Source organism: Mustela erminea, chromosome 8 (genome assembly GCF_009829155.1).
Source record: "Mustela erminea isolate mMusErm1 chromosome 8, mMusErm1.Pri, whole genome shotgun sequence".
Classification (NCBI taxonomy): Eukaryota; Metazoa; Chordata; class Mammalia; order Carnivora; family Mustelidae; genus Mustela; species Mustela erminea.
In genome coordinates, this window is record NC_045621.1 from 66,510,140 (window position 1) to 66,536,435 (window position 26,296).

At 49.6% G+C, this 26,296-nt stretch overlaps 1 protein-coding gene across 1 annotated transcript in view; it reads left to right on the top strand.

The window, feature by feature from the left end:
• Positions 1 to 3,131: 3,131 nt before the first annotated feature.
• Positions 3,132 to 26,296, top strand: part of GAD1 (glutamate decarboxylase 1) — a 40,230-nt gene continuing 17,065 nt past the window's right edge. The window contains exons 1-6 of the mRNA XM_032355914.1: positions 3,132 to 3,504; positions 4,936 to 5,080; positions 8,368 to 8,430; positions 14,063 to 14,221; positions 15,556 to 15,798; positions 20,967 to 21,057. Coding sequence (XP_032211805.1) covers positions 4,999 to 5,080; positions 8,368 to 8,430; positions 14,063 to 14,221; positions 15,556 to 15,798; positions 20,967 to 21,057 — 638 coding nt within the window. The 5' untranslated portion in view covers positions 3,132 to 3,504; positions 4,936 to 4,998. The remainder of the gene's footprint in view (positions 3,505 to 4,935; positions 5,081 to 8,367; positions 8,431 to 14,062; positions 14,222 to 15,555; positions 15,799 to 20,966; positions 21,058 to 26,296) is intronic.

Consider the following 26,296-nt stretch of genomic DNA (forward strand, 5'->3'; position numbering starts at 1 on the left):
GGAAAAGGGCATTATGGGCGGAGGGTCATGTTCCCAAGTCCCAGCCATCGCTGACCTAAAGGAAGGTTGTTCTGGGTGGACCTGATCCAGTAGCCGGGGCTGCAGGCTCGGAAACCCCTAACACCCGGGAGAGACCGGAGGGCTCGTGCTCGCCCACTTCTTCCGCCTCTGGGCTCCGCTTTCCCGTTTCTTCAAAGCTCTAAACCTTACATCAAACGCAAACGAAACAGCTGGGCGGACACCACTCCCTTCCGGACCACCCCTTACCACCCGTTAGAGTCCCTGTAGAGGATATCTATTTTCCACCCCCATTGTCCACAGCATCTCCTCCCCCACACACCCAGGAGTAATAACAGACAAAAAGAATAGTGAAAACCAAACAAAAATATGAATTCCAAATGTTCTAAAGAGCCAAAAGACAAACACAACCACCCTCACTACAAATTCTTACCGAAAAGGAGAGGACGAAATACTCTATTCTCCCAGCCCCCACTCCAACAGGGGGAAAACACAGCAGTTACAGTCGAGAGGGAGGCGGGGAGGGTGTTTGGGGCGGGTTGGCTGAGAGCTGGTGAGTGAGACCGACTTAGGCGAGGCCTGAGGGACCGGACGGCGGGTGCTGTCCGTGGTACTGACAAAGCCTTGCCCTGTCTTTCAACTCAGTGTGCTGGAACTGACTCTTAACTCCAGGCCCTTAGTTCCTTAACATCTCCCTGAGCCCAAGAGTCTAGATTGTAATGGGAGAGAATTGGAGATTAAACCAAAACCGTAAGACCCCAGGTCTGTTACTTTCCCTGACTAACTGGAATGTTAACTCCACTGGTGCAGAGATAATATAACTTGCTGGAACCTTGTAAAACTCCCTGAGAACAGAGCCTATCACATAATAAGTGATTAATAAATATTCGTTTAATTACCTAATTTCTAATATTTAGTTAAACATTTTTTTAAGATTTTATTTATTTATTTGTCAGAGAGAGAGAGAGGAGCGAGAGTGAGCACAAGCAGACAGAGTGGTAGGCAGAGTCAGAGGGAGAAGCAGGCTTCCTGCGGAGCAAGGAACCCGATGTGGGACTCGATCCCAGGACGCTGGGATCATGACCTGAGCCAAAGGCAGCTGCTTAACCAACTGAGCCACCCAGGTGTCCCTAGTTAAACATTTTTAAATTAAGGACGAGACCTCACTCCCTCCCCCTCCATAGAGAAAGGGAGGGATGTTCTCGCAGCTGGACAGACTCAACTTCCATTTGTAATACCTGCTTTTTGTAGATTTCTTTTACCAACGGGATCATTTTCTCGGCTAAAACCTTGGGGTGAACATTTTGGACACTGGAGTCAGAAGAGGGAGTGGCTGGAAATTTCTCAGTCTCAAGCCACAGGTGAAAGTAAACGAATCTTTCTCTCCGGGGAATCTCAGGTCTCGGGAGAGGGTTGAAGAGACAGCGAGCAGGCATCTTTCTGGAACAACGGACCCTGAGGGACATCGAGATTTGTTGCCTTCTCCCGTCAGTCTCCTTGCTCCCTGAGTCTTCCGTGATTTAGCACGGGCACTGGGATCTCTGATTGGTGCAACCATCTCATTTAGGGAGGCTTGAGGAGGGGGCGTGGGTGGAATTCTGAGCCTTATTTCGGAGTAAACCGCACATTTCAAGCCTAGCGGCGCAAGGTTTTGAAGGGATCTTTCCTTCTCGTGGAGTGGGCACGCCCACCTTGCCCAGCCTGGAGCTCCGGCGCCAGAGCTGCTGCGACTACCTGCCTGGCCAGTCAGGATGCTTTTGTGTCCTTAAAAAGTGCCCGAGCTTTTATTGTGAGGTGGAAAGAGGACGACAGCATTTTCTTTAGGATCAAGGGCAACGCGGTTATTTCGAACCTCAGAGCGCGAGTCCTCTTCCTAATGGGACTGTATCTTCTCCGGGAGGAATCTTCGATCTTATTAGGGAAGTTTCTGTTATTTGTAAGATTTTCTGCATCCCCTCAGTCGTGGTGAAAGGAGATAAGACCTTCAGAAAGAAGGGCCGGGCTTCGGTTGGACCAGCAAGGCCTCAGACGTGTCCATAAATAACCCCTGCCTGCTGCATCACAACAGGGGGAAAATCACTGTGAAACGACTGAAGGAATCACTGGTTACACGTTATCACCCAGCACACACAAAGATCAACTTTTTTTTTTTCCCCCTAAAGAAAAAGAAACAGAGGTAGAGGAAAGGGGAGAACATTAGCGAGGAGGCTGGCTAAGGGATGGCTTGAAGAGGCGGGAGAGTAAGAGTCCAGACAGCCCTTCCAGGTGTTAGCTCCCGCGGGGAGACAAGACCCCGCCCGCACAGGGCCTCGCGGTCTCTGGGTGCCTGGCGCCCCCTGGTGGAAATTTTCCGGTGAACGCCTTCTTATTGTGAGGGGCAATTCATTAAATATGATTAAATAACGCAAAGGGAGAATCCTTAAAAGAGCAAAATCGTCGGGAAAGCGAGGAGAGAAGGCAGAGCAGGAAAGGACGGTCCGCTGCCCACCCTCCCCCCCCTCCGCCCCCTGGGGCCGCCTCTGTGCTCGGGTTTCCCGTTGGTTTGGAGCAGCACTCGTGCGTGTTATTAACCTTCAGCTGTGATCAATCAGGAGGACTTCTTCCCCCATTACCTAGGGGACCAAAGCTAGCAGGGAGTGCATAGTGGGCGGGAAACGGGACCTTTTCTCTGCGGGCGGCAGTGGGTAGCGGTACTCAAGTGAAGTACTTTGGGGAGGCTCTGAGCTGGATGAAGAAACTGACGTGAAAGGAGATGGGGTCTCCACCGTGCCAACCTCCTCTCGGCCTCCCTTGCTTTTACAACAATCCTGGCTCAGCAGAGAGCCAGCGAGGACCCAACGCCAGAGCTCGATTTTACTCGGGAAAGAGTCGCGGGGTGGTAGATTTGGGGGAATCACAAGGAAAGGAATTGAGGCAAAGCCACTGTTCTAGTCTTCTCGAAGATATGGGAGGGGGAGGGGAAGATGGAGAGAGATGAAGAAGAAGCAGTCAAGGAGGCAGAACTCCTCATAGGAATTATCTTTTCCCTCGTCTTATCCGCACCCTCTATTTAAAAAAAAAAAAAAAAGAGCACGTTGAGTACGTTCTGGATTACTCATAGGGCCCCCCCTTTTTTTCCGGGCCCCAAAGCGTGATCTGGATTTATAATCGCCCTTTAAAGCTCCAGAGGCTATCAGGCACCTGCAAAGGAGCCCCACCGCTCTGCCGACGAGCTGCCCCCGCGAGAAACGGCCTCGTGATTCCCCCGCCGAGCCGTCCCCGCCTCCCCACTCCGCCCCCGCCTCCCCCGAAGCCTACCAGCTGCCTCTCCCCACCGCTCTCTTCTCCTCCCGGCGCTCGCGTGCGGGACGGTGCTGGCGAGGGCCGGGCGGCAGCTGGAGGTGACGCCGGGAAGATTACGCCTGTGGCAGGGCCCCGGCCGAGCGGATCTCTGCGCGCTGCGCAGAGGAGCAGCAGGAGCGCCCGGATTGCTGTTGCCTAGCCCAGGTGGGTAATCGCGCGGCCGCCTGGACTTCCCAGTGCCCGGCTTCAGCTGTTCAGCTGCATCCTCCTCTTCACCCGCGGTTTCCTGGCCAAGCCCCACTCCCAGCGACCGCCATCTACCCTCCCGAACAGAACGCGTCCCATCTGCCCGACTCCCGGCTCTCCCTTGGTGCGCGGCGCAGCGACCCCCGACCTCGCCGCCATCCTACCCCCACCAGCGAAATTCACGCCTGGGGATGCCCAGAGGCTGACACCCGCGCTGAAGTTGCGAGAGATTTTCCCCATCCCTTCCCGACTAAGAGCCCTGTCTCACCAGAGGGCTCCTGAACAGCAGAAGCCAAAAGCGCGACTCCGAGCAGTAACCTGTTACTTCCCCAGAAGCTGCGGTCTACCGTGGTCCGCGTTACAGCAGAAGCGCGCGTGCAGGGCTAGGTGTCGGATCCCAGGGTGCTTGTGAAGGTGATGGCAAGCAGGTGCTACTCTGCGGGGTCTTAGATCTACCTAGATTGGCCGGCACCTCAGTCCTGGGGCCTTCGGTAGCCATCGCGCCAGCGCCGAGCGCAGTACAGCGGCGTCGCGCACCGATCCTAGTCTGCCGCCTTCCGAGAGCGGAGGCCAAGTTCGTTTCCCCCAGTAATGTTTCCCTTTCTTGCCTCACTCAACCTCTTCGGCTTTGTATAGCGAAAAATCTGGGACCTCGGAGAGTTGGGTGGAGAGGGAACACAAACCCGGACTGAGACTCGTCCTAGGCTTCCAGACAGCTCAAAACAGGGTGGGACAAGAGGGAGACAAGGTTCCGACCCGCTGCTTTCTGGATGTCTAGAGTGCAAGGTGACTGTGGTTCTTCCCCGACCAAATCCGAGAGAGAACGTAAAAATATGGACCCTTTTTTCCCTCTCACCTTGTCTCACCAAAGTCCCCGGTCCTCGGAGCAGTTAGCCTCCTTCTTTCCAGGGAATTAACCAGACACAACAACGGGAACCAGACACCGAACCAGACGTGCCCGCCCCGTGCGCACTCCCCCCGCCCGCCCGCCCTCCGGCTGCTGAGAGCCCAATGGGGCTTGTCGTGGCTCGGCTGGAAAATCGCGCACTGAGCCTCCCTTGCCCTGCTAGCCCTATCCCCCGCACCCCTGCGTCCTGAACTGGCCTTGGGCTCCCCTAGTCTCTGCGCTGCACTCCAGGTCACCCCGCTCGGCCGCCAGACTGGAGAGCAGCCCGGGGCTACGTTCCCCGCGCCGGAGTCCCAGAGCTCGTGCGCACGTCTCCTCCTCCCCTCGGCGCACCCCGACTCAGCTTGTTAGGTGCCCTTCCTTCCGCCTCTCTGTCCCAAGCCCAGACTTCTGAGGGGAGCGTCGGTGCCCCCCACCGCTCTGTCGCCTCCCGCGCGGGACCCCGGAAGCTCTCCCCGCACTGCTCTCGCTTCTCTTTGCAGCCTGTTCCTGCGCCCGACTCGCCGAGGACCCCGGACAGCAGAGGCCCCGGGACAACCAAGCTGATGGCGTCTTCGACCCCTTCTTCGTCCGCAACCTCCTCGAATGCGGGAGCGGACCCCAATACTACCAACCTGCGCCCTACAAGTAGGTTCTGCCCCAGTTTCCTATCAAATGGGCTGCGGGGAAGATGGGGGCGCTGGGACGTGAGGAGGCTGCGCTGGTGAAAAGGGAAGGGGGAGCGCGGAGACGATGGAGGCTGAAAAGAAATGGGGCCCTGACCTGGGTCTCGGCCAGAGGTCGTTTCACTGACAGAAATGCCAGGCGATTCTGGGGCGCTGGAAAGTGGGAGCCACACAAGGTTCGAGCAGCGGCGATCCTTGGGGGCTTCGCTTCCGGGGGAGGGACGAGAGGGGAGAGTGTTGTTTTTGTTGTGTGAGATTTCTTTGGCTTGTGGGACGACAGGGGTCAGGGCAGAGGGCGGTGTGAGGAGACTGTAGTCTCGGCGGGAATAGAGAGTTTTCTGTCTCTTGCTCTCGTTGAGCCGAGCTCCGACCCCCTCCTTTACCCCTGAGCAGTGCTCGAAGTCTATAATCAGCGGAAATTGCGACGTTAATTGCAGCTTTTAGAAAACTCGGGGTCCCTAATTGCTCCAAATTTGCGTCGAGCTATTGATGATTGAGGGAGAAGCCAGGGGCGAGAAAGGTGCATAAAACGGTTTGAGACTGAGCCTCGACATTTCAGACAATTAATTACATCTCAGACAAAAAGAAAAAGAAAAAAGAAAAGAAAGAAAAAGGAGCGGGCAGCAACCTGAGTGGAGAGAGTTTGGGAGCCAGGAAGCGACAAGAAGCTTCGCCCGGCGGGAGGAGAGAGCACCCTTCTCTTTTCTCCAGGGTAGGAGATCTGTCAGCAGTTGACAGGTCGGCAAAAGAGAAGAAAAGGGGAACCAGATAAAAGGAGGGAAGAGGGCTCTATGCTCCCCCACCTCTAGCTCAGTGTGCTCTTCAGCCCATTTCCAGAACCTGTCTTTAATTCAGATTTATTTCCTACCCTTCCTGTAGAAGCCTGGCAATGAAGGAATTATTTTTCTTTTTTTCCACCTTGGATTGAAATGAGTCCCCTCCCCTCAATCTATCAGCTCCAGTAGTAACAGTACAGATTTTCTGTATAAGAGGGGCTTAGGAATGGCAGTGTGGTTAAAAGGGCTTATTGCTATGCTTTTATGGCACTTTCTGTGGGCTTGAGAAAATGTCAATTGTTCCCATCAATGAAGATGGGAGAATGTCATCCCGCGAGTCCCCTCTCCTTGGCACTGCCACTGGATCCCCTGTCCCGGAGGCCTTGTCTTAAATCCTGAGGTTGCGTTTCAGTTCCCTTTGCAGCTCCCTCTCCCCACCCCCCAGGCGAGCTACAATTACCCACACAACAAAGAAGGGCTCGGGAGAGCAGCCAGCTCTGGTGGCACGCGAGCCCGGCACTGGCTGCTGAGGTGGCCTCATCAGGCCGGGAGGAACGCGAGGCCTGCCCGCCTTTGTCTGTTGCTCTGGCCTTGATGGATTTCTTTTCCAGACCTCCCGACATTACCCGCCCCCTTTTTGCCCCGAGAGGGCAGAGCGACCGCTGTGTTCACCCACCTCAGAGTCCTGCCCCCATACCACCCCACCCAGGTTAACCTTACCTCCCCACCGAAGCGGGCGGTAGAGCACAGACGCCTAACCTCTGTTCTGAGAACCAGTGGAGGCGCTGACCTGAGTTCGCACATGGCCTGGCGCGCACGGAGGGCACCGAGGCAGAGGTTAAGGACCCTGCCTGGGGAAGAGCGTGCAGCACCCGTCCGGAGAACGCCGCCGTCGGCCCCAGCAGCCCAGCTGTAGGTGGGGCCTCCAACCTGTCAGCGCACGCCGGGCTTTTTACTGCTCCCGCCCTCCCTTGCAGACACACCCTCGCCGGCCCCGCGGGCTCCGCTTTCTCACCCTTCAAGTTCTCCTGAGCGGTGGCCTTGATCAATACGCACAATCTTAATTAGCCTCTTGCTCCAGCAACCCCTTCTCCCTGCCCTTTTGTAACCCCCAACTCTGAAAGGCAGTGCATTGGGTCTGAACCCCAATGCCCCGGCTGAGTAACCTTGGAAAGATCGCATAACCTCTCTGAATCTCTGTTTTATTTGTAAAATGAGTCTTAGGTGAACACTCTTCTTGTTTCATAGGGTTGCTCTGTGGATTAGCTGAGATGGCGTTTAAGGCGAAAGCACTTTATTGAGTGGAAATAACTCTTTACCCGCCAGTTATTATTACAAGGATTTTGCTTTCGCACCGATTTCCTGTCTGTGGCAGGAACTCCATCTGTGACACGCTGTCTCGCTAACGTCGGTCTATTTCTTCTCCCCGCTGGGGCTCTGTTGTGCCTCGAGTTTAATGGATGTCACTCTCCTTATCGCCGCCAACAGTCGCGCGGAGCTGAAAGCTCGGACCCGGGCGGGGTGGGGGATGGGAGGGATTGGAAGCGCCTTGCTTTGAGAGATACGAAGGGAATTTCACGCTGGTCCCACAGCACCAGCGCGCGGGCCCCACGGACACCCCCGTGATCCTTCCTGCAAGCCGAATCCCGAGGGCAGGATAGACCCCGAGGAGTCTGAGAACAGTCTGGTAAAGAAGGAAAACACAACGACTCCTAGGTCTGCCATTCGGACCCGGAGGAAAGGCTACTGATTCCCTTTGCCTTCGCCAGCTCCAGACCCGAGACGTCCGAGGGAAGGGTTAATGAGGGGCAGGTTGGGAAGAGGGGATCCCGGATGAGGACCGGAGGCGCACTATTGTTTCCCAGCTCTGGGTCCGACTGAAGAGCAGCCATGCGAGCCCGATCATCTAGTCAAATACTATTTTTCACCCAATTAAATCCTGAACTCTTTCGCGACCCCATTTCATGCCAGTTTATTTTAAGCTGCCACTGGGCTGGAGACCCGCCAAGAAATTATGAGACGTTTTGGTCCCAGATGCCTCTGTGTTCCCTTTCCGGGCTGCTGTGGTCGCCCTTCGAGGCTGCAGAGCGGAGATCAGGGGACGGGGCGGGCGGATGGGTGCTGGGTAACACGAACGGCCTGGCCCGGTCTTTGGTACTTGGTCCACTAGGATCTCGCTTCTCCAGCTCCCCCGCCGGGGTTGCTTGGAGGCCTGGGGGCCGCGTGAGTGCTTGGCCTTTCAGAGACACCATTCTATACCTCAAAGTGGGAGCAGGAAGGGAGTGTCATGGGCACTCGAAGGGCACTAATCTGCCCATCTGCCCACGCATCTGGCTTCTTGCTCCTTTTAGGAAGGAGTTTTTCTCGAGGAGCACTGGTGAAAGACCTGCCTTCTCCTCCCCAGACTACTTTTGCCCTCGACCCAGTCCCCCACGCTCCGAACCTCACTGATAGCACCTCTTTTGCTTTCCAGCATATGACACCTGGTGCGGCGTGGCCCATGGATGCACCAGAAAGCTGGGGCTCAAGATCTGCGGTGAGTGGAAGGGTCCGCTGGGGCCCAGCAGGGCGGCGCAGCTCTGGGGCTTTGAGGGTTTGGGACACTGGGGTGCCAGAGGAAGGAGATCCCGGCTCTTGGGTTTGGCTTTCTAAAGTACCTACAGCCCCGACGCCTGGAGAGACGCCCCTTTACAAGTCTTAACCTCCTGCGCCTTCCCTTGACCCGGCTGGGGGGTGCATTTTCCGCTGGAGTCCGGGACTACCAGGAGACTGCGGGGCTTCCCGGATCTAGGCGCGAGAGTGCGAGCATAGCGCCCCCGCGCGGCAGCCCCGCTCTTCTTGCCGGCTTCGGGGCCGATCCTAAGCGTGCGCTCTACCTGTGTAGAAGGTCGGGTTAAGACCAGCGCTGGTCTGGTTTTCCTGGAGAGCCTAAGCCATGGGTTCCGCCTGAGGCGCGGGCTGGTTCGTCGCCTCCACCCTACCCGCCAGCGTAGGTGGCCTCCCCAGCTCGAGAATGTGCCCCGAGATGTCTTAACGGATTCAGATTTCCTTCTTTCATTCTTTGCCTGCAGCCCACAGTGGCCTTCCTAGGGGAGGTGCGGCGCGGGGGCCAGAGGGTTTGCGGAGCTTGCCCTTGAAGGAGGAGGAAGGAAAAGGGGGCAGGCGGGGGCGTGGGGCCGCCAGAGGAGGAAGGGGGTGTCGGGCACGATTTGCAGCGGAGAGGAAGACAAATAGATCTGGGAGCTAGAGAGGAAAAAGAACCGTTCTCCGGAGACGCGAGGGTCTGAAATGAAAACGCCCAAGGGATGTCATTTTTTTTAAAGCAAAAAAGGAGATTTGTTCGAAGGGACACAGCTGAGTGACTCCGGCTGAACAATGAGCACTTGCTTTCCTTGCTACATTTCACCGTCTAAAATCTCTAGCCTTATCGGGCCAGAAAATACGGACGTCCCCGGGCAGGGGGTGGAGGGGCGGGGGAAGATTAACGAGGGGCTTATTAAAGAGCCATCCGTCAGCGGCTGCTCGCGGGAGATAGCGGCCCAGCGGCCCGGGGCTCCCTTGCCCCCGCCCCGAGCGCCCCGAGCGCCCCGGCGCGAGCCGGCTCCCCGTTCCCGGTCCTGCTCTTCCAGCTTCTCTGCGTCCGGGTACTCGAGGAAGGCGGCGGCCGGGGCCGGAGCGGACAGGGGAGATTTAGCGTCTCCTGGGAACCAGCCTCCCTTCCCCGCTTTGCCGCGAGGCGCCCTCGGTACGCTTCTAGGGCTCTGTCCCCTTGATCCACGGCGAGGAATCGCTGCTCAGCTCCTCGACGCAGCCATCCCCCGGGGAGAGCCCAGCCCGGCCGCGGGGTGGCCCCGGGTTTGGCCCTTTCCCCGGCACACGAGGCCCTCGGGGCTAGGCCGGGGCCGCAGCGGCGTTTGCCAGCAGCTGGCGGCGGTGGAGCTTTGTTCTATAAATAGCCCCCTCCCCCAGCCGCCATTCCCGGCTTAATGGCCCGTTCTGCGCCCGGTCCCTTCGGCGGCCACGGCGCTCCGCTTCTGCAGCCGTCATTGTCATGCGGGCGGGCAAGCAGAACTGAGCGAGCCCAAGGCGCCCGCCGCGGTCGTCAGCCGGGTAGGGGAGACTTGGGGTGAGGGCTGCCTTCCCCGCGGTGCTGGGCCTGCCTGGCGGGCAACCTTCGTCTGCCCCGCACTCCCTGGGCCCCGCCTCGTGCGGTGGGCCGTGTCCCCCGAGGCCCCCTTCCAAGTTAGGGGAAGAAAAGATCTACTGCCCCCTCCGAAAACACGCCCTAAGTGTCCTCACAGGGTAAACGGGCAAGAAAGAGTTGAGCTTCGTTGGGTCTGGAAATAGGGGTCCCCGAGTTTGCATTAATTTATTATGAGGGGGAGCTCTTGAACCTCTGGGGGCTGCCATCCTCAGAGTTTCTTCCCTGTTCCTAAACACCTCCTCCCCACCCCCACCCCAATTTCAGGGGTTTCAGGAAAACTTCGACCCGTTTGACCGGAGGAAGGGCTGGTAGTCTGTTGAGGGGGAACTTGCCTTCCACTAAAATGCAAGATTTGGGGGCCACAGGTTCGGAGGCTTCACATTAGGCTTGATTCTGAAAGGTAACAAAAACACCAGGCGGATTTACTTTCCACCCTGGACCTTGGGGGAACTCTGGCTTTCCAAAGTGCAGTCTTTGGATTAGACCTGAATCCACTGGCAGCCCCTCACCTCCACACTTAGACATCCCAACTCCCTTCATCCCAGACATTCAGGAGCCTGGATGATGCCTTCTACACACTCTCCAGGTTGGTTTGAGCTTTCCCATTAAGACAGCAATGGAATTAATTGTCCTCTTCTCGCCTCCAAATCCATTGCCCTGGGTGACCTTCATAAACACCTTCAGTACCTTGCCACGATTCAATTCCCAGCCCCTCTCCTACCTCCCTTTTCTGGAAGCCAGGGAAGAAAGCTGCAAAGAAGGCTCTGGTTCTCACCAGTGGTACTCTTTGCTTGGGAGGCAGAATCCCCTGGGAAAATAATCAATTAGAAGAAACCCAGGGTTTGCAAAGAGGTAGAGTGGGGTAGCTACAAGCATGGCGCATGACAAATAGAAGGAAATGCAGCGGCCCTGGGTTCTGCTAACTTCCCAGTGTATCCTTGGTCCTCCATCACTTATACATGCAGAGGTCCCAAAGTGGCTGCCAGCCACAGCCTATGAGCTGTTTTATTTAGCCCATGCAGTGTGTATGTGTGTGTGTGTGTGTGTGTGTGTGTGTGTGTGTGTTTAATGATGTGTCAGTTGCGGTATAACTTTCAAACAGAGAAAGACTTCAAATATTCTGTATTTCTGGCTTCTCTTGAAATAAGAAGTTGGGGTGGGTATGGGGGAGATCTGGCAAGGTATTTTCAGCACATAAAAATCAGAAAAAAGGGTTCCTTCCTTTAAGAAGATGCAATTCCATTCTACATCTTGCTGAGCAAGAGCAGGGGTGATGAGCTTCAGCCCCAATCTCCCCCCTTGGCCATGTGCCCCTCTGCCACGCACAGCTCATAGACCTGCTCAAGAGAAGTGTTCCCGAGTTCCCTACACTCCTACCCACTCAATGGGACCCCAGGCCTTTGAGTTTGGGAGCAGGGGTGAGGAACCAGCCTCAGGATCTCCCCTCTGCCCAGAGGAGCAGTCATGACAGGGTTTGCCTCCTGTTCTCCCCTTAAAGCTAACTGGGGTGTGACAAGCTGACCAAAGTCAGGTGCAGCTTTGGCTTCCCTCTGCTTTTCCTTTTGCCTCTTGGGAATGTTGAGTTATGCTCAACATATGCTGGGTTACCAGTCACTCGTTGTTGAAACTAGGACCTTACAGGTGGCATGCAGAGCAGGAGAAAATACAGTCTGCTTCAGTCTCAGAGAGCTGTGCTTCCAGGACCCCTGGCTAGCCAGGGAAGTTGTTCAAAGCACGGACTTCAATGTCATCCACCACCTGGTCACCCTTGGAGAAGCATACGTTTCTTTCCAGAGCCTCTCAGAGCCTGGAGAGAACTTGGTCATTTACCTTTTCTTGAGGGGTCTGATATTTTAGAAAACAAATACCTTCCAAGATATGGTTATTCTGATAATAATATGCATTAAGTGTTCATATTAGCAAATTAATGGTTTTGAACACAATTTATAATGCAACGTAAGTATGCTTTTCAAAAGGTAAATATAAGATTTATAGGAAATACAGATTCCTAGTGCACCCCAAACAGTGTGGTCCAGGGATGAGATGCAGATTTAAAGTTGGGTCATAATTGTTATCTCTCAATCCTATCAGGACAGCTCTGGGACTGCCTGTGTCAGACTGCAAGCTAATATCCAAAGTCAGGTCATAGGTCATAGGTCCTGCCGCTGCCCTGGAAGGCATTCTAAGGGGTTTCACTCTAGAGACTCAAGGCTTTCCCAAGGAATGAGACAGAGCCAACCAGAGGTCAGACACCTGAAGAGTAGGAGTTCAGTGGGCAGGACCCCACCTCCATTAGGCCCCATGGATTTGGTCTTTTCAGCCTGGCAAATTCCATAGCTCACTGTTCCAGGTGCCGGGGAGCAGTCCTGGAATTCAGGAGCCGAGTGCTCCTAACACACTTCTGGCAAATGAGGGTTGGCTCCTGGTTTGGGACTCTGGGCTTTGTATGGGGAATTCAGAAAGCAGGAGGGAAGGTGAGGACCAGGATACAAGCCCCCACCTTTACCGCCAAGTGTAGACTCTATTACAGTGTCTTACCCCCTCCCGCTGTCCTTGGGGGCTTCAGCGATAAGTTTACAAGGCGCTTGGAACAATGAAAGGCCTGGTGCCTCTACCTTTCTTCCTTCCAAAAATAGACCCTGCTCCTGTGCGTGGGAGGAGTCCAGTCACTGCAGCCTTCCCCTGCATCCCTCCTTCCTCCACCCCTTGCCGCTGAATTGCAGTCCTGGGGAAGTAAAGCTGAATTCCCCAGATTAACTTGCCTCTCCTTGAACCTCCTGGGACTTTCCTCCAAGCCTGTCTTGTGATGTGCATGACTCCCCAAGGATCTTGGTATCTACAAAGACAGCTTTGGGGTCACTAAGAAGCTTAGAACTTTCTTCTTCTTTTCAGTGTGTTGCATTTTGGGCTAAGCTTGAGGCATAATTGGAAGAGGTGCTGAGGGAAGGAGTGGGTCAGCAGGTCCTGAGCCCCAGATGGAATGGGTGTAGGTACTAGGGGAAGGAGTGTGCTCCTCATTGGCAGAGTCTCCAGCTTTTTTGCCTCAACCTGCTTCTCCATTTGCCACCAGTGGTGTTTGTGTTGCTCACCTCAGGCAGCAGAGATTTCTACTCCTTCTGAGGGGCAGAGATGAGGTGCTTTGTACCCTGCCCTGGGCTCCAAGTTCAGTTCTATGGGGTTCTGGAAGGCTTTCTGGCTTTGTTACAACACTGGTTCCCATCTGCCGAACTGTTAAGTTCCTGGAGGGTAGAAGATCTGTCTCATTTATCTTCATCTGTCCCCTGTCCTAGATGTTTAGCAAAGTGCTTTTCCACCCTAGGTGCTCAGTAAGTATTTCCAGGATGAAATGTCATCACACATGAGGTTGTACGCTTCCTTATCTCTTTCCCCAAGACCTTTATTCAAGGAGAGGGGGGTGGTGGGGAGACAACTTCACTTCAGGCATGGGTCAGAGAAATCACACTTATATTCAACCCCATGAGTGTTAGCTGGTACCCGAGGAAAGCATCTTCCCTAACCCCCAGTGCTGGTCCTCACAGCCTCCTCCCTCTGCTGGTCCTCGCCCCCTCCTTCCTCTGGCTGCACAGCCCATAAACCCAGTGCCAGCAGCATCCTCTCCAATTGTGTCCTTCCCCTTAAAGCCCCATCCTGGAGCTGGTTACTGGAGTGGAAGCTGTCCAATTGACTTAATTCTGAGTTCAGAGTCATGGTCAGAGAGGGGAATGGGCTTTGCTTTCTGTTTTTCTCTCTTGCATGACTGGGTCTGTGCCACTGATGACACTTGGCACTGCCCCTTCCCCCCCTGAAGGCCAGCAGTGCCAAAGCCCTTATGTATAAAATGCAGACACTCAGCTTCTTCTCAGGAAGCAAGAACACTGCTTGAACAGTGGACCTGGGCTGGCAGCTGACCCTCCGAGGCTGGGAATTCAGTGCATTCTTTCTGACCTAGCTTCTTGTGCTCTAGGCTTCTTGCAAAGGACCAATAGCCTGGAAGAGAAGAGCCGGCTTGTGAGCGCCTTCAAGGAGAGGCAGTCCTCCAAGAACCTGCTTTCCTGTGAAAATAGTGACAGGGATGGCCGTTTCCGGCGCACGGAGACCGACTTCTCCAACCTGTTTGCTCGAGGTAGTCCCCACCTCCTACTCTCCCCACCCCCCAACCTTCCCTGGTCCTGTCCAGTACTATCCAGTAGGTTTCTTGACTTTTTCCTGAAATTTACTTCTTTGACCAAAACTATCATGACTCCTTCTGAACTGTCATGAAACGGTTTTTCTAGTATTTAAATATAATATCCTCCTTTCTTCCGTATGGCCCAGGACTTCATCATTTTGGAAGCTGGATGAGGGCAGTCGGTAAAAACAGTCAAGTCGGGACACTTGCAGGGAAAAATATGGTTTCGTAGACTCTCAGAATCCAAAAGAATCTCACATATAAGGAAAATCCAGTGATTCCCATAATAGCATTTATCTTCCAAGGTCAGCAACAATGACAAAATCACTCTGGGGGAAGCTGTGTGCCTGGGCCCAATGACCAAGTGTTGTTCTGAAACTCGTTTTCCTTTTGGAGATCTTTCATTATTACTGCTGCCCCCACAACTCTGATCTGAGGAGAGCTTTCTTTCCTCATCTCTCCTGAACAGCTTGAAAATAAATCCCTTTTTGCCCCCTTCCATTAACTCCCTATAGGCCAGGTCCAAACAGTCAGTCAGACTTCATTAATCCTCAGAGATAATCCAGGGAGGCTACACAGAGCATCATGTAAAGCCAATCTGCTCTTGAGTTAGGGCCGAAAACGTCTGTCGTGCCCCCTCTGGTTCTCCTCCCAGGTTAACCCAACCTGACTATGTCTACCAGAGGCTGGTACCCCAAATCACCCCTGGACATCCCAGTGCCCAAGCCCAAAGGATGAGGTCGAGAGAGAGAGATGTGGGAGTCCCCTCTCCCACCTTTCTGAGGCCCACCTTTGAGCTCTTCTTTTCTAAGGACACTACAGAGGACCACTCTGCAAGGGGGATCTCAGCCTCTACCATCAACAATCAAGTGTATTATAATGGTCAACCAGAAGGCCAGTGCATGAATCAGATGTAGTGAGACACACCTGGTCGCAGGGCAGCAGGGCAGAGGCCTCCATCACGCTCCTGACAGGTGCCCAGTCATTCTGAAGTGGACAACAGCTGTGACTGGCCGCTCATGGCTTCTCAAAGCTCTCCATCTATGAGCAGCCTAACTACCAGAAAGTCTGTCAACCTTCAGAAAGTGTATGCAAAACCTCTGTGTGCCGGCATGTGTGTATTTTTCTGGGGAGATGGTATGTCACATTACCCATGCGTATACATAACCTGGAGTAAATTAGGTCCGTAGAGATACCAGGCCTGGTATTTGGGATTTCTGGGCTGAGGAAACCTAGACAGGAGCCCAGCCATAACCACTTGTTGGCTCCCCCACCCCCCCCCCACTCAGATTTGCTTCCGGCTAAGAACGGGGAGGAGCAAACTGTGCAGTTCCTACTGGAAGTGGTAGACATACTCCTCAACTATGTCCGTAAGACATTCGACCGCTCCACCAAGGTGCTGGACTTCCATCACCCACACCAGCTGCTGGAAGGCATGGAGGGCTTCAACTTGGAGCTGTCGGACCACCCCGAGTCCCTGGAGCAGATCTTGGTTGACTGCAGAGACACCCTGAAGTATGGGGTCCGTACAGGTAAGGGTGAGAGCCAGAGGGACATGTGGGAGGAGCCTTGCGCTCCATCACATTCTTGCCGGTCAACTAGGGGAAACCCGGCAGTGAGGGAAGGTAGTGGTGAGTTCAGTGACCATAGAACAACCTTGGGCAGTGCCCGGGGATGGAGGGTCCTACCTAGGCAAGAGCTCATCATCATTTTTTGTTGTAAACATACATTTAAAGATACAAACACCTGAGGCTGTGTCAAGTTCTGTATAAAGAGTTTTCATTCTTTGGATTTATTCACAGTCTGAAAAGAGCAGAATGACCTGCCCCCTATTTCTTTTCTCTCCTCTGTTTCATGCCCATTTCATTCTGATAAATCCTATACTTGCCTATCCCTAATACTGGGGAGGATTGGGCTCAGTGCCTTCCCTTTCTATGTTAGTTTTTTAGGGCTGCTGAAGCAAATGACCACACACTAGGGGACTCAAAACAACAGAAATGTATTCTCTCACGGTTCTGGAGGCTGGAATTTTGAAATTTAGGTGCGCCAGGCCATACTGTCTCTGAATACTCTTGGGGAAGGTCTGTCCTTGCCTGTCCCTGTGTCTGGTGGTTGAGGTCATTCCTTGGCTTGCACATGCATCACTCTAATCCCTACCTTCATCTTCCCTTGGTGTCCTGTGATTGTGTCCAAAGTGTTCTCTTCCCATGAGTACACCAATCTTTGGATTAGGCCTGCTGCATTCAGTTATGGCCTCACCCTAACTTGATGACATCTGCAAAGGCCCTCTTTCCAAATAAGGTCACACTCACAGGAATCAGAGGTTAGGACTTGAACATATCTTTCTGAGGGACACAGTGCAACCTACAGTGCCTTCTGCTGGCTAGGCAAAAGTATCACATACGCATACACCATTTGCATCTTACTCCAGTTTCTGGAGTTCAGACTCTCCAAGTCATATCTTTAACAGGGGGCCCTTGAGGAAGCCCTCTTGCCTCCTTTTCATGTTATAGGAACTCTCTCTTATCAGTGGTCCTGGCCAAAGTGCTTACTTCCCAGGTGCCTCAGGTGAAGTGGCTCAAGTTCAAGGACTTTCTGGATCCCTATCCGGCTATTTCTAAGCCTAGGAGGGAAACAATGCTTTCTTCTCACTGCTGTCTTTCCCCAGAAGCAGCCTGGTTTCCCTGAGCCCTTGGGCACACAGTGCTGCAGGAACTGGCAGGGCCTGGCCAAGTTGCCCCCACAGGGGAGCCCCTGGTATCCCCTCATTCTTTTTTCTTCTCTCTCTCTCACTCTCCTCTGTGATCCCTTTCACGTGAAGACAGATTTAAGGACAAGACTAGGGAGCTTGGTGGTGACAGAGCTGGGTAAGACTCTTGGGTGTCAAATACAGAGTGTTGTAATGAAATAATGAGGTCACTCAAAGAGGCATTTTTAAATAAGGAATCCCAGACTGCTTATGAGGTCTGCCAAGGCCACGGAAATAAGTGTAGCTTCCTCGATTAACTGCAGAATGGACAAGGCTTAATTATGTTATAAGGTCTGTGTTTGATTTTTAAAGAAAAGCACGCGCATCAATTTAGTTACGGCTCACCTTGGCCTGATGGCTAACCTATTCCTGATGGAGATCGAGTAGTATTACACAGCTAGATCAAAGAAGGGTCCCGATTCTCCCTGGATGTCTTAGCTGGGCTTGCTTTAGCCCAGTGGCTTTTGTTTTGTTTTGTCAGGCCTCTCTGAGTGCACTTTCTCAGAGAGATGAGACCATGTACTTGGATCATTAAAGCTCAGAATAGTGTTGTCCTTCAAAGAAAAACATGGGGGTTTGTCATAACTAGTAGCTCCTATTGCGTACAAAACGGAAGCATCACATGGCCGTAGGAGCATGGGCCCTGTGGGTCCCACGTGGGCCTCCACTTAGTTAGCCTGCAGCCGATCATCCCTGCCCTTCAGCACGGCTTCTGGGAGCAGGTACTTTCATTCACAGAGTTCAAGACCTCTCAGGCCCTGTGAAACCTTCTGCTGCATCTCAGGGCTTTGACCCCGGGAAGGCAGACTCTTGCCACCACAGGAGAACACACCTCCTGATTGCCGAGCCAGAATTTAGATGTAGATCAGGGCAATCGGGTAAACCCCGCAGGGAGTTACACAAAGTGGAAGGTAGGTTGTTTTGTTTTGTTTCTTAAAGGATATTACTACTCAGCCAAAATAATGAATTGGGCTTTAATAGTGAAAACATACTGAGCAGGCCTCAGTTTGTGAAGAGAGTATGATGGTATTTGGAAATTTCTTTACAAATGAATAAAGTATTTCCAAACAAAGGAACCAGAATTGTATAGATTCTTCATGACCTGACACAGACACTGGTCAGCCTTCCATCACAGTAGCTGTACAAACTTCCTTAGTTTTTCTTCTTTTTCACCTTTTTTTAATGGAAAAATTTAAACTTGTACAGAAGTAGAATAGTATAATGAACCCTATGGAACCAGCACTCAGCTTCGACTCTTACCAGCTCCCAACAAATTTGTTTCACTTTGACCCCTCCCCCTCCCCCTCTTCTCTATTATGTGGAAGCAAATCTCAGATATACTATTTCATCCATAAATATTCTTCATTCTCAAAAACTCTTTTCTTTTAGAGGGGGCCAGGGGCAGAGGCAGAGGGAGAGAGAGAATCTCAAGCAGACTCCCCACTGAGTGTGGAGCTCACCTCAGGCTCGATCTCATGACTCTGAGATCATGATCTGAGCTGAAATCAGGAGTTGAGCCACCCAGATGCCTCCTCAAGAGCTCTTTAAAAAATAAATAACCACTTGGGGCACCCGGATGGCTTAGTTAGTCAGTCAGCTGTTGGCTTCGGCTCAGATCATGATCTCAGGGTCATGAGATGGAGCCTGGAGCAAGCTCAGCACTCAGTGGGGAGTCTGCTTGAGATTCTCTCTCTCCCTCTGCCTCTGCCCCTTCCCCCACCATTCATGCATGTGCTCTCTCTCTCTCAAGTAAAAAATATATCTTTAAAAATAAATAAATAACCACAATATCATTGTTAGATTAAAAAAATCCAAAATTTACTGTTCCTTAATATCAAATATCCAGTCGGTGCTCAAATTCCCAGTGGTCTCATGAATGTTACAATTCGTCTGAGTCAGGATCCAAGCAAGTTCTACTCGTTGTAATTGCTTAGTATCTCTTCACAGATTCCCCCTCCGTTTTTTTCCTTGAAGTTTATTTGTTGAAAAAGTTAACTTTGAACAGTAACTCTTTCTCTCCCTACCTGACTTACTAGCACATCTATCATCTGTTATTCCATCAAATATAGCAAATTGAAATTTAAATTTAAAAGAGGTCACTTTGTTACTTGATAGAAATTCTGGTATAAGGTTTTGGGGGCATAATGCTGTAGTCGTAAGATAAAAGCAAGGTTTTAGACAACTTCATTTCCTTTATGTATTTAATGGACAAAGAGATACTGTTTCATATTTATTTGAGGGCATTTTTGTCATTCTGTCTGTCTGTCTTTGTCCATCATTTGTCTCTGCCATATTGAGTGGCTTTGATACATTGTCAAATAGTGTGATTCCTTTTATTTATGATAAATATATACATATATATTTGGTCTTGTCTAGAGATGTTTATTGTTAAGGGGTGCCTGGGTGGCTCAGTCAGTTGAACATCTGCCTTCAGCTCAGGTCATGATTCCAGGGTCCTGGGATTGAGTCCCACATTGGGCTCTTGCTCACCAGGGAGCCTGCTTCTCCCTCTCTTCTCTCTCCCTCTCCAACAACTTGTGCTCTCTTTACCAACAACTTGTGCTCTCTTCGGCTCTCTCTGTCTTTATCTCTATCTCAAATAAATAAATAAAATATTCTAAAAATATATTTATTGTTAAAATTTTTCAAAAGGATATTGTGTATTTTTTAACAGACAGCAACAAAATTTGTCATGTTGCAGGAGATCTCATAGATTCTGTTGGCACTGAGAAAAATAGAATAAAGGGAACTAGTCTAAGCTATTGAGAGTAATCTACACGAATGTCTGGAATCTGGGCCCATAATTACACTAATCTTACTGTTTATGCTTCTTTCACTTTTTTCCCTGAAGATCAGTATTATGTTTTTAGTACTCTTGAGATATGGTGATTAGTATATTCTCATATAAGAAGTCATAGTCTGGATGCTCTAAATGAGTCTCCCTTATGTATGAGGAAAAGCAGACATTTTCAGAGAGCAGGCTCAGACCAGGACCAGTCAAAGAGTAGCTCTCGGACAGTCATTTCAGAGGCAAAAGCAATTTCTACTGGAAACAGAGCAGTCAGCATATCTCTCTAACACCAGTTCTCTGTCACACACCCCTAGATAATCTATTGCATTGACACCTTCATGACAGCCTAGCCAAGCCTGCTGATGTGGGATCGAGTTTTCCTGTGAACGCCAAGTTGGCCAAAACTTGGCAATAATCCTGAATTTGCTGAGAACAAAGCCCATTAAAGCATACTCTGTGTTGCCCAGGTTTTTAGAGTTATAAAGTAGTAACAATTATTGTACCAACAACTTGATGCGTAAAGGAGACTATATTTGCCTCTGTTTCACAGAGGAAGTGCCGGGTCATCTCAGCAATAAATTTAGTTTAATGGTCACCTGACTGTAGGGACAAAAGATGCCAATGCCTGACATCATATTTGAGTGACACGGAGATCCAGAGACGGCATGCCCCCAGAATCAGCAATAGTCTGGCACTTTCCGCAGGCTTGGTTTGGTCCACAGAGCCACAGGCCCTCTCTGAGGCCTGCAGGCTCTCCTCCATCAGTTAATGTTGACCCACTTGATCTTAAATCCTTGAAATGTTAAATTACAAGTTGAAATATTTATAGATAAAACTAGGAACACCACATCCTGATTTGTAATTTCAAAAATTATTATGACAGAGAAGTTCATCTGAAAATCAACAAATTAGATACTGGAAAGATTATTAGTGTCATGACATAGGATTTTTTTTTTTTAACTTAAAAAACATTCTGCTTCAGAAGCATAAGTTGGGGACCCTCAGTAATGCTAAAGGTTAGTATAGCTTGGGTCAACCTGCCCTTCCTTCCATTAGACTCCTGGGATGGAGGCACGATCTATATGGCCAGACTTTTGCTTTGGAGACAGCTTGAAAAATTTGGGTTTGCCTTGATGCTTGCCTCTTATTCATCTCCCCAGGTCATCCTCGATTTTTCAACCAGCTCTCCACTGGATTGGATATAATTGGTTTAGCTGGCGAATGGCTGACATCAACTGCTAATACCAATATGTAAGTTCCACATATTATCTTCATATAAGCACCCATGATATGTGATTATGGCTTGTTGCTTTAAAAGTCCACTTCCAATGGTTCTATGATAATTTTATTACAATTGTCTTAGTCCTCTTTTCTCTTACAATCTTTCGGTTTATCACAGTTCTGATTTAATAGTAAACACTCAATAAGCTATTTTTAATGAATAATGCAATTTAATAAGAGCACAGTTGTAAGAAAGAATAATCCTAGCTTTCAGAATTTAGTGTGAAATTTCATGTTAAAAGATACCATGTATCTTAATGATGGATCTTAAAGAGGTCACGTTTTGGAATATGATCTTTTTCCTTCTAAGCACATTTGTCTTCATCATTTAGAGCATATTTCCTTCACAGTGAAAGCTGCCAGAGAGCCACAAACTAATTTGATCAACCTATTGCCTACTTAAAAATTCTAAAACAAAATTCAGCTGGTAGTGATACATATTCCTTTCAAGGGAACTCACTGTTTTTCTGAATTTAAAATTTTTTCCATACTTGTTTGAGTCAGCAAAGCCTTCATTTGTTTCCAATTTCTTATAAATTTATATGAAAGTGACTCTAAGGCTCTGGGGTACAAGTACTTCTTGGGTAGTCTTGTGATAGCCCCACAGTTTCCTCTACACACACATGCCCTATTTGGAGACAAGGACAGGTTACAAGTTGATGGAGGGTCGTTATAGCCTACTGAGTACTGTCTTTTCTCTCAACACTGCAATGTTTTAGCACTACCTACACACCCAGCTCATGGAACCACATTCTACTCAAGTATCCAGGGGAAAATAATTGAACAAGTTTCTAACAATAATTTTTTAAATAGCTACATAAGAATTATATGGGTTGTAGTTACTGTGGAAATACTTAGAAAATAATCATCCACTTTTTAAGTTCATGATAAAGTAGATTTGAAAAATGAATTTAGGTGAAAGGGGGTATTGCTGAAAATGAGAAATTCCATTTGACACCAAGATTGAATGTAAGTTATTAAAGTTCCAGGTATTCTATGTTTCTTAAACAAACTGCTACCAGCCACAAAACCTGAAAAGTCACTATAATGTTATATATATTGGGTTGCCTGGGTCGCACATTTGAGGAAGCATCCAACTCTTGGTGTCGACTCAGGTTGTGATCTCAGGGTCGTGAGATCAAGCCCCAAGACTCTCTCTCCCTCTCTCTCTCTACCCTCTACCTCCCCCTCCTGTGCTCTCCTTCCCTCTCTCAAATAAATAAATACATCTTTTTTAAAAATTATACATTGATACGTGTGTGTACCAAAGCTATTTAATGCTGTAACTCAAAATACCTAACTCCACTCAGAAAAGTTTCTATTGGGGCATCTGGGTGGCTCAGTTGGTTAAGCATCTGCCTTTGGCTGAGGTCCTGATTCGAGGGTCCTAGGACTGAGCCCTGCCTCCTGGAATTGAGCTGGTGTCCAGCTCCCTGCTCAGTGAGGTGCCTCCCTCTCCCTCTCCCTCTCCCTTTGTCCCCCAGGCTTGTGCTCCCACTTTCTCTCACTCTCTCTCTCTCTCTCTCTACCTGAAATAAATACATAAAATCTTAGAAAGAAAGATAGGTAGGTTGGTTTCTATTAACTAAGGATTCCTGCTTTGTTTGCTAATTTAAAACAACAGTGACAAATTTTTAAAAAGCAAATGTGACAAGTGAAGCCTTTAGTGCTAAAAGACATGAAAGATTAAATTGATGGAAAACAAAAATGATTTTCATGCTCCCTGTTTGCTAGTCATGGTTAACTTCACAGAGTGTCTGTGTTGGAGCACTGAGGTTATGAAGAGCCAAGAGGAATTGGGGTCAAAGATGCAGTTGCTTATATGGCCTCCTCTAACAAAAAATTAAAAAACCTTGCCTTTACAGCCTTCACTCTGGCATGATTTGTGAGATAAAAATATATCAGCAAGCCCAGACTCATAATGTACTAATTATAACTTGAAAAAAGACATTAATGCTTAATTGGAACATCTCACACTAAGGAACAATTTTAAATTGGGAAGTACAACTTTTGAAAAACTTAACTGTTTGCAAAGTAAATGAGAAAAATAGAGTGAAAGGTATATATCCATTAAAGCCCAAGTACTCCTATTAACATAGGCTCCGAATTCACCCCGCGTCTGTAAGTGTGTTTTCTGTGGGATTTTCAGCTGTAATTCCCTAGTACATGTAGCCCAATCTCAAGGTAAATAAAAGGAACCCACTCTTTCGAACCGTTCCTGACCAGATATTCTCCTAAAAGGTTTTTCTTCAATCAGAGAGATCTCACAAATTCTCCTTTGTGTGTGTGTTCATAAAATCAAGTCCCTTACTCTCTCCTTACCTCAGCTCAGCCATGAAACACTAAAATATGTCCCAGCCATCTGAGGTCAAGGCCAGTCCAACTAAATGGCACATAGTAATTGCAGCTGTACTGAACACAGTGGATATTTATAAAATATGACCCGATTCCCGCAGATCGATAGAGAAGGTTATTTAAAACAGTGAAATAGTTTCTGTCGGTCTAGAGACAAGGCACTGTCTGAAGAAGTAATAACTATTATCTAGAAATTGTTCTAAGTCTGTTCTCCTGGAACATCATGAAATGTGGCGGCACCGTCAGAAGCTGATGCAGAAATTTGCTCCCCTGGGGAAGTTCCCTCTCCCACTGGGTTGGTGTTAAAAATAAACCTGGGAAAGAATGACAAAAGGAGAAGGAGTTAATTAGTAATATACTCCTGTTGATGACTTGTACTGTTGTTGCATTTCGGTGCACTGATAATAGTAAGAACTATAGTCCTCAGTATAGTCTTTCAAAAAAGAATGACCCAGTCTCCCAATTCAAGTGGCAAAGTTATAAGGGATGGGACTGCTAACAGAAAATAGAAAGACCAGTGGTGTTCATGCTTTCATACCTGCCTGTGCATATAGCTTTGAGGTTTGTTCTTCCGGGCAAGGACCCAGTGAAGAGACCCAAAGAAGACCTCACAGATCTGTAGCTTCCTGCGGCATGCCCAGCTCTTCTCTTCCAAAACGGGGCTCCTGAGCACAACCGTGCAGGCTGAACAGCACCCAAGTGCGAACAACAGCCTTCCCTCCAGCACCTGATGACAATACATAATCGTAATGGCAAGATCTAGCACAGCCCTTTGTTATGTTATGTTTCAAGTATCCCGTGCTTTATTTTCATAGAAATTACACAGGAGAAATTTTCTGTGGGAGTCATCAGTCACTTTGTACTGGTAGGCAGGTTGTTAGAGAGGAATCTGGAGCAAGCCGGTCTCGTTTGTCACAGAGAAGCAGCTGGGAGGTAAAAAGGCTCGGAATTCTGACTCTGAAACATACTGAGATCTTAAAGCTGATTGCTGGATTCCTTTGAGCCTCAGTTCCTTCTTCAGAAAGTGGGAGATAATAATATCCATCCTACAGAGTGGCTCTGGAGGAAGTGCCACTTCTGGAGGAAGACTGGAGGAGGTGCCAGTCTTAAGTGCCCAGTGTATGCAAGGAGCAGCGAACACACCTAAGAGCGGCAGCCACTGCATAGGTCACTGTCACTGTTTGAGATGGCTCCCAGCTCTTTTGTTTCTGTCTCTCATCATCTCTGGACACCAGAGGGGCTCACTAAGTGTCCCCTTAGATATGTTATCTTTTAAGGTGAAGATGGGCCATCTGCCACATCTGTAAGAAGGAGAAATCTAGGAGTGTGAAGTTAGAGAGTCCACATAGAAAATTGTTTATTTCTCTCATTAAAGAAGCTCCCAGTTTGACAGTCACCAGCGACCCAGGTTCCTTGTGACTTTCTAATCCATACTGTAGCACATGGCTCTCTCATATTCAGAATCACCTCATGGCGCAGACTGGCTGCTAGAGCTCTAGCCATTACTTATGTGTTCCCGAATTAGGATTGAGAGAGAGAGGAAGGGAGAGAGCGAGGGAGGGGAGAGAGGGAGATGGAGGAAAGAAAGAGGAGGAGGGAGGGCAAGCAGTCAAAAGGGGAACACACTCTTGCCTTCTAAGAAACCTTTTCAGAAGGTTTCCCATAGCATTTCTCTGGCCAGAACTTAGTCCCATGGCCATACCTAGGGAGGCTAGAAAATGTAGTCTTTGAGCTAGGTGAATTGCAACCCTGAATGAAATTGAATGAAGTAATGGAACATTGATACCGGTTAACAACAAGCAGACTCTGCCACAAGAGAAATAGAGCTTCTCAACAGTTTGCTTCAGTTTGAAGTGAATCCCACTAAGAAGTGGAATTGAACCACTACAAAGGGGCTACTCAGTACCCTACTCAGAATAGAGAAAGTCTCGGAACTCTCCTTTAGTGTCCCTCATGATCTTCACCATCCTGTTTTGAATGCTTACTTCCAATCCCATGTTCTTAATTTCACCCCACAGCCTTTTGCAGTTTTAGCTTCTTGTTCTCTGATTCTGAAATGTCATCTTGTACTCTGACTTTAGCATCTAACCCGCTTCTTTTGAATCCATATTTGACCTTTGATCTCTTGGCTTTATTTGCTTTTATCTCTCATTTAGGGAAGGGGTACCTAACTTGGAGTCCATGCTGCAAGGGGAGAATCTCCTATAATACAAAAATGATATATTATCCTCATTTTCTTCCTGGAGAGAGGGGCAGTAGCTTTCCTAGGATTTCTAGAGGCCTCCAAGACCCCAGTTAAGAACCACTGCTCTAGGGTAAACTTCACACATTGGGTATAGGCAGAATCCCTGTTGTCAAACATAGCCCAGGATGGTAAGGCACGATCAGAGAAGTGTCAGGAACAGGGAACACTATGTTAGTCCATTTGTCAGGCTTGGCTGAGGATCAGCAGGCTTAGACCATTCTATCAGCTTCAGGAAGAGGATGTTAGGACTAGAGTCGTGAATCAGGATAAGCTTGGTGTTAGCTGTGGGATAACTGGTCCTTCACGTCCCGGGAGGGACTGTCAAAAAAGGATGTAGCAAGGCCAAGAAACAGGTGCTGGATTCATCCTAGTAAGCTTCCTCCTCTAGGTTGTGAATGATGTCTTATAACATCTTTGTCTCCTCAGTGTGTAAGATGCTACCCAGCAGAGAATAACTACTCAATATGTATTTATTGAATAAAACTGAAAGACAAGTTTAGGAACTGGGTACCTGGCACAGAAAAGGAAACTGGAACAGATGAGATCAAATGGTCTCATGATCAAACTCTCTGGACTCTTCCTTCTAATCCTGAGAGTAATGGTCATGTT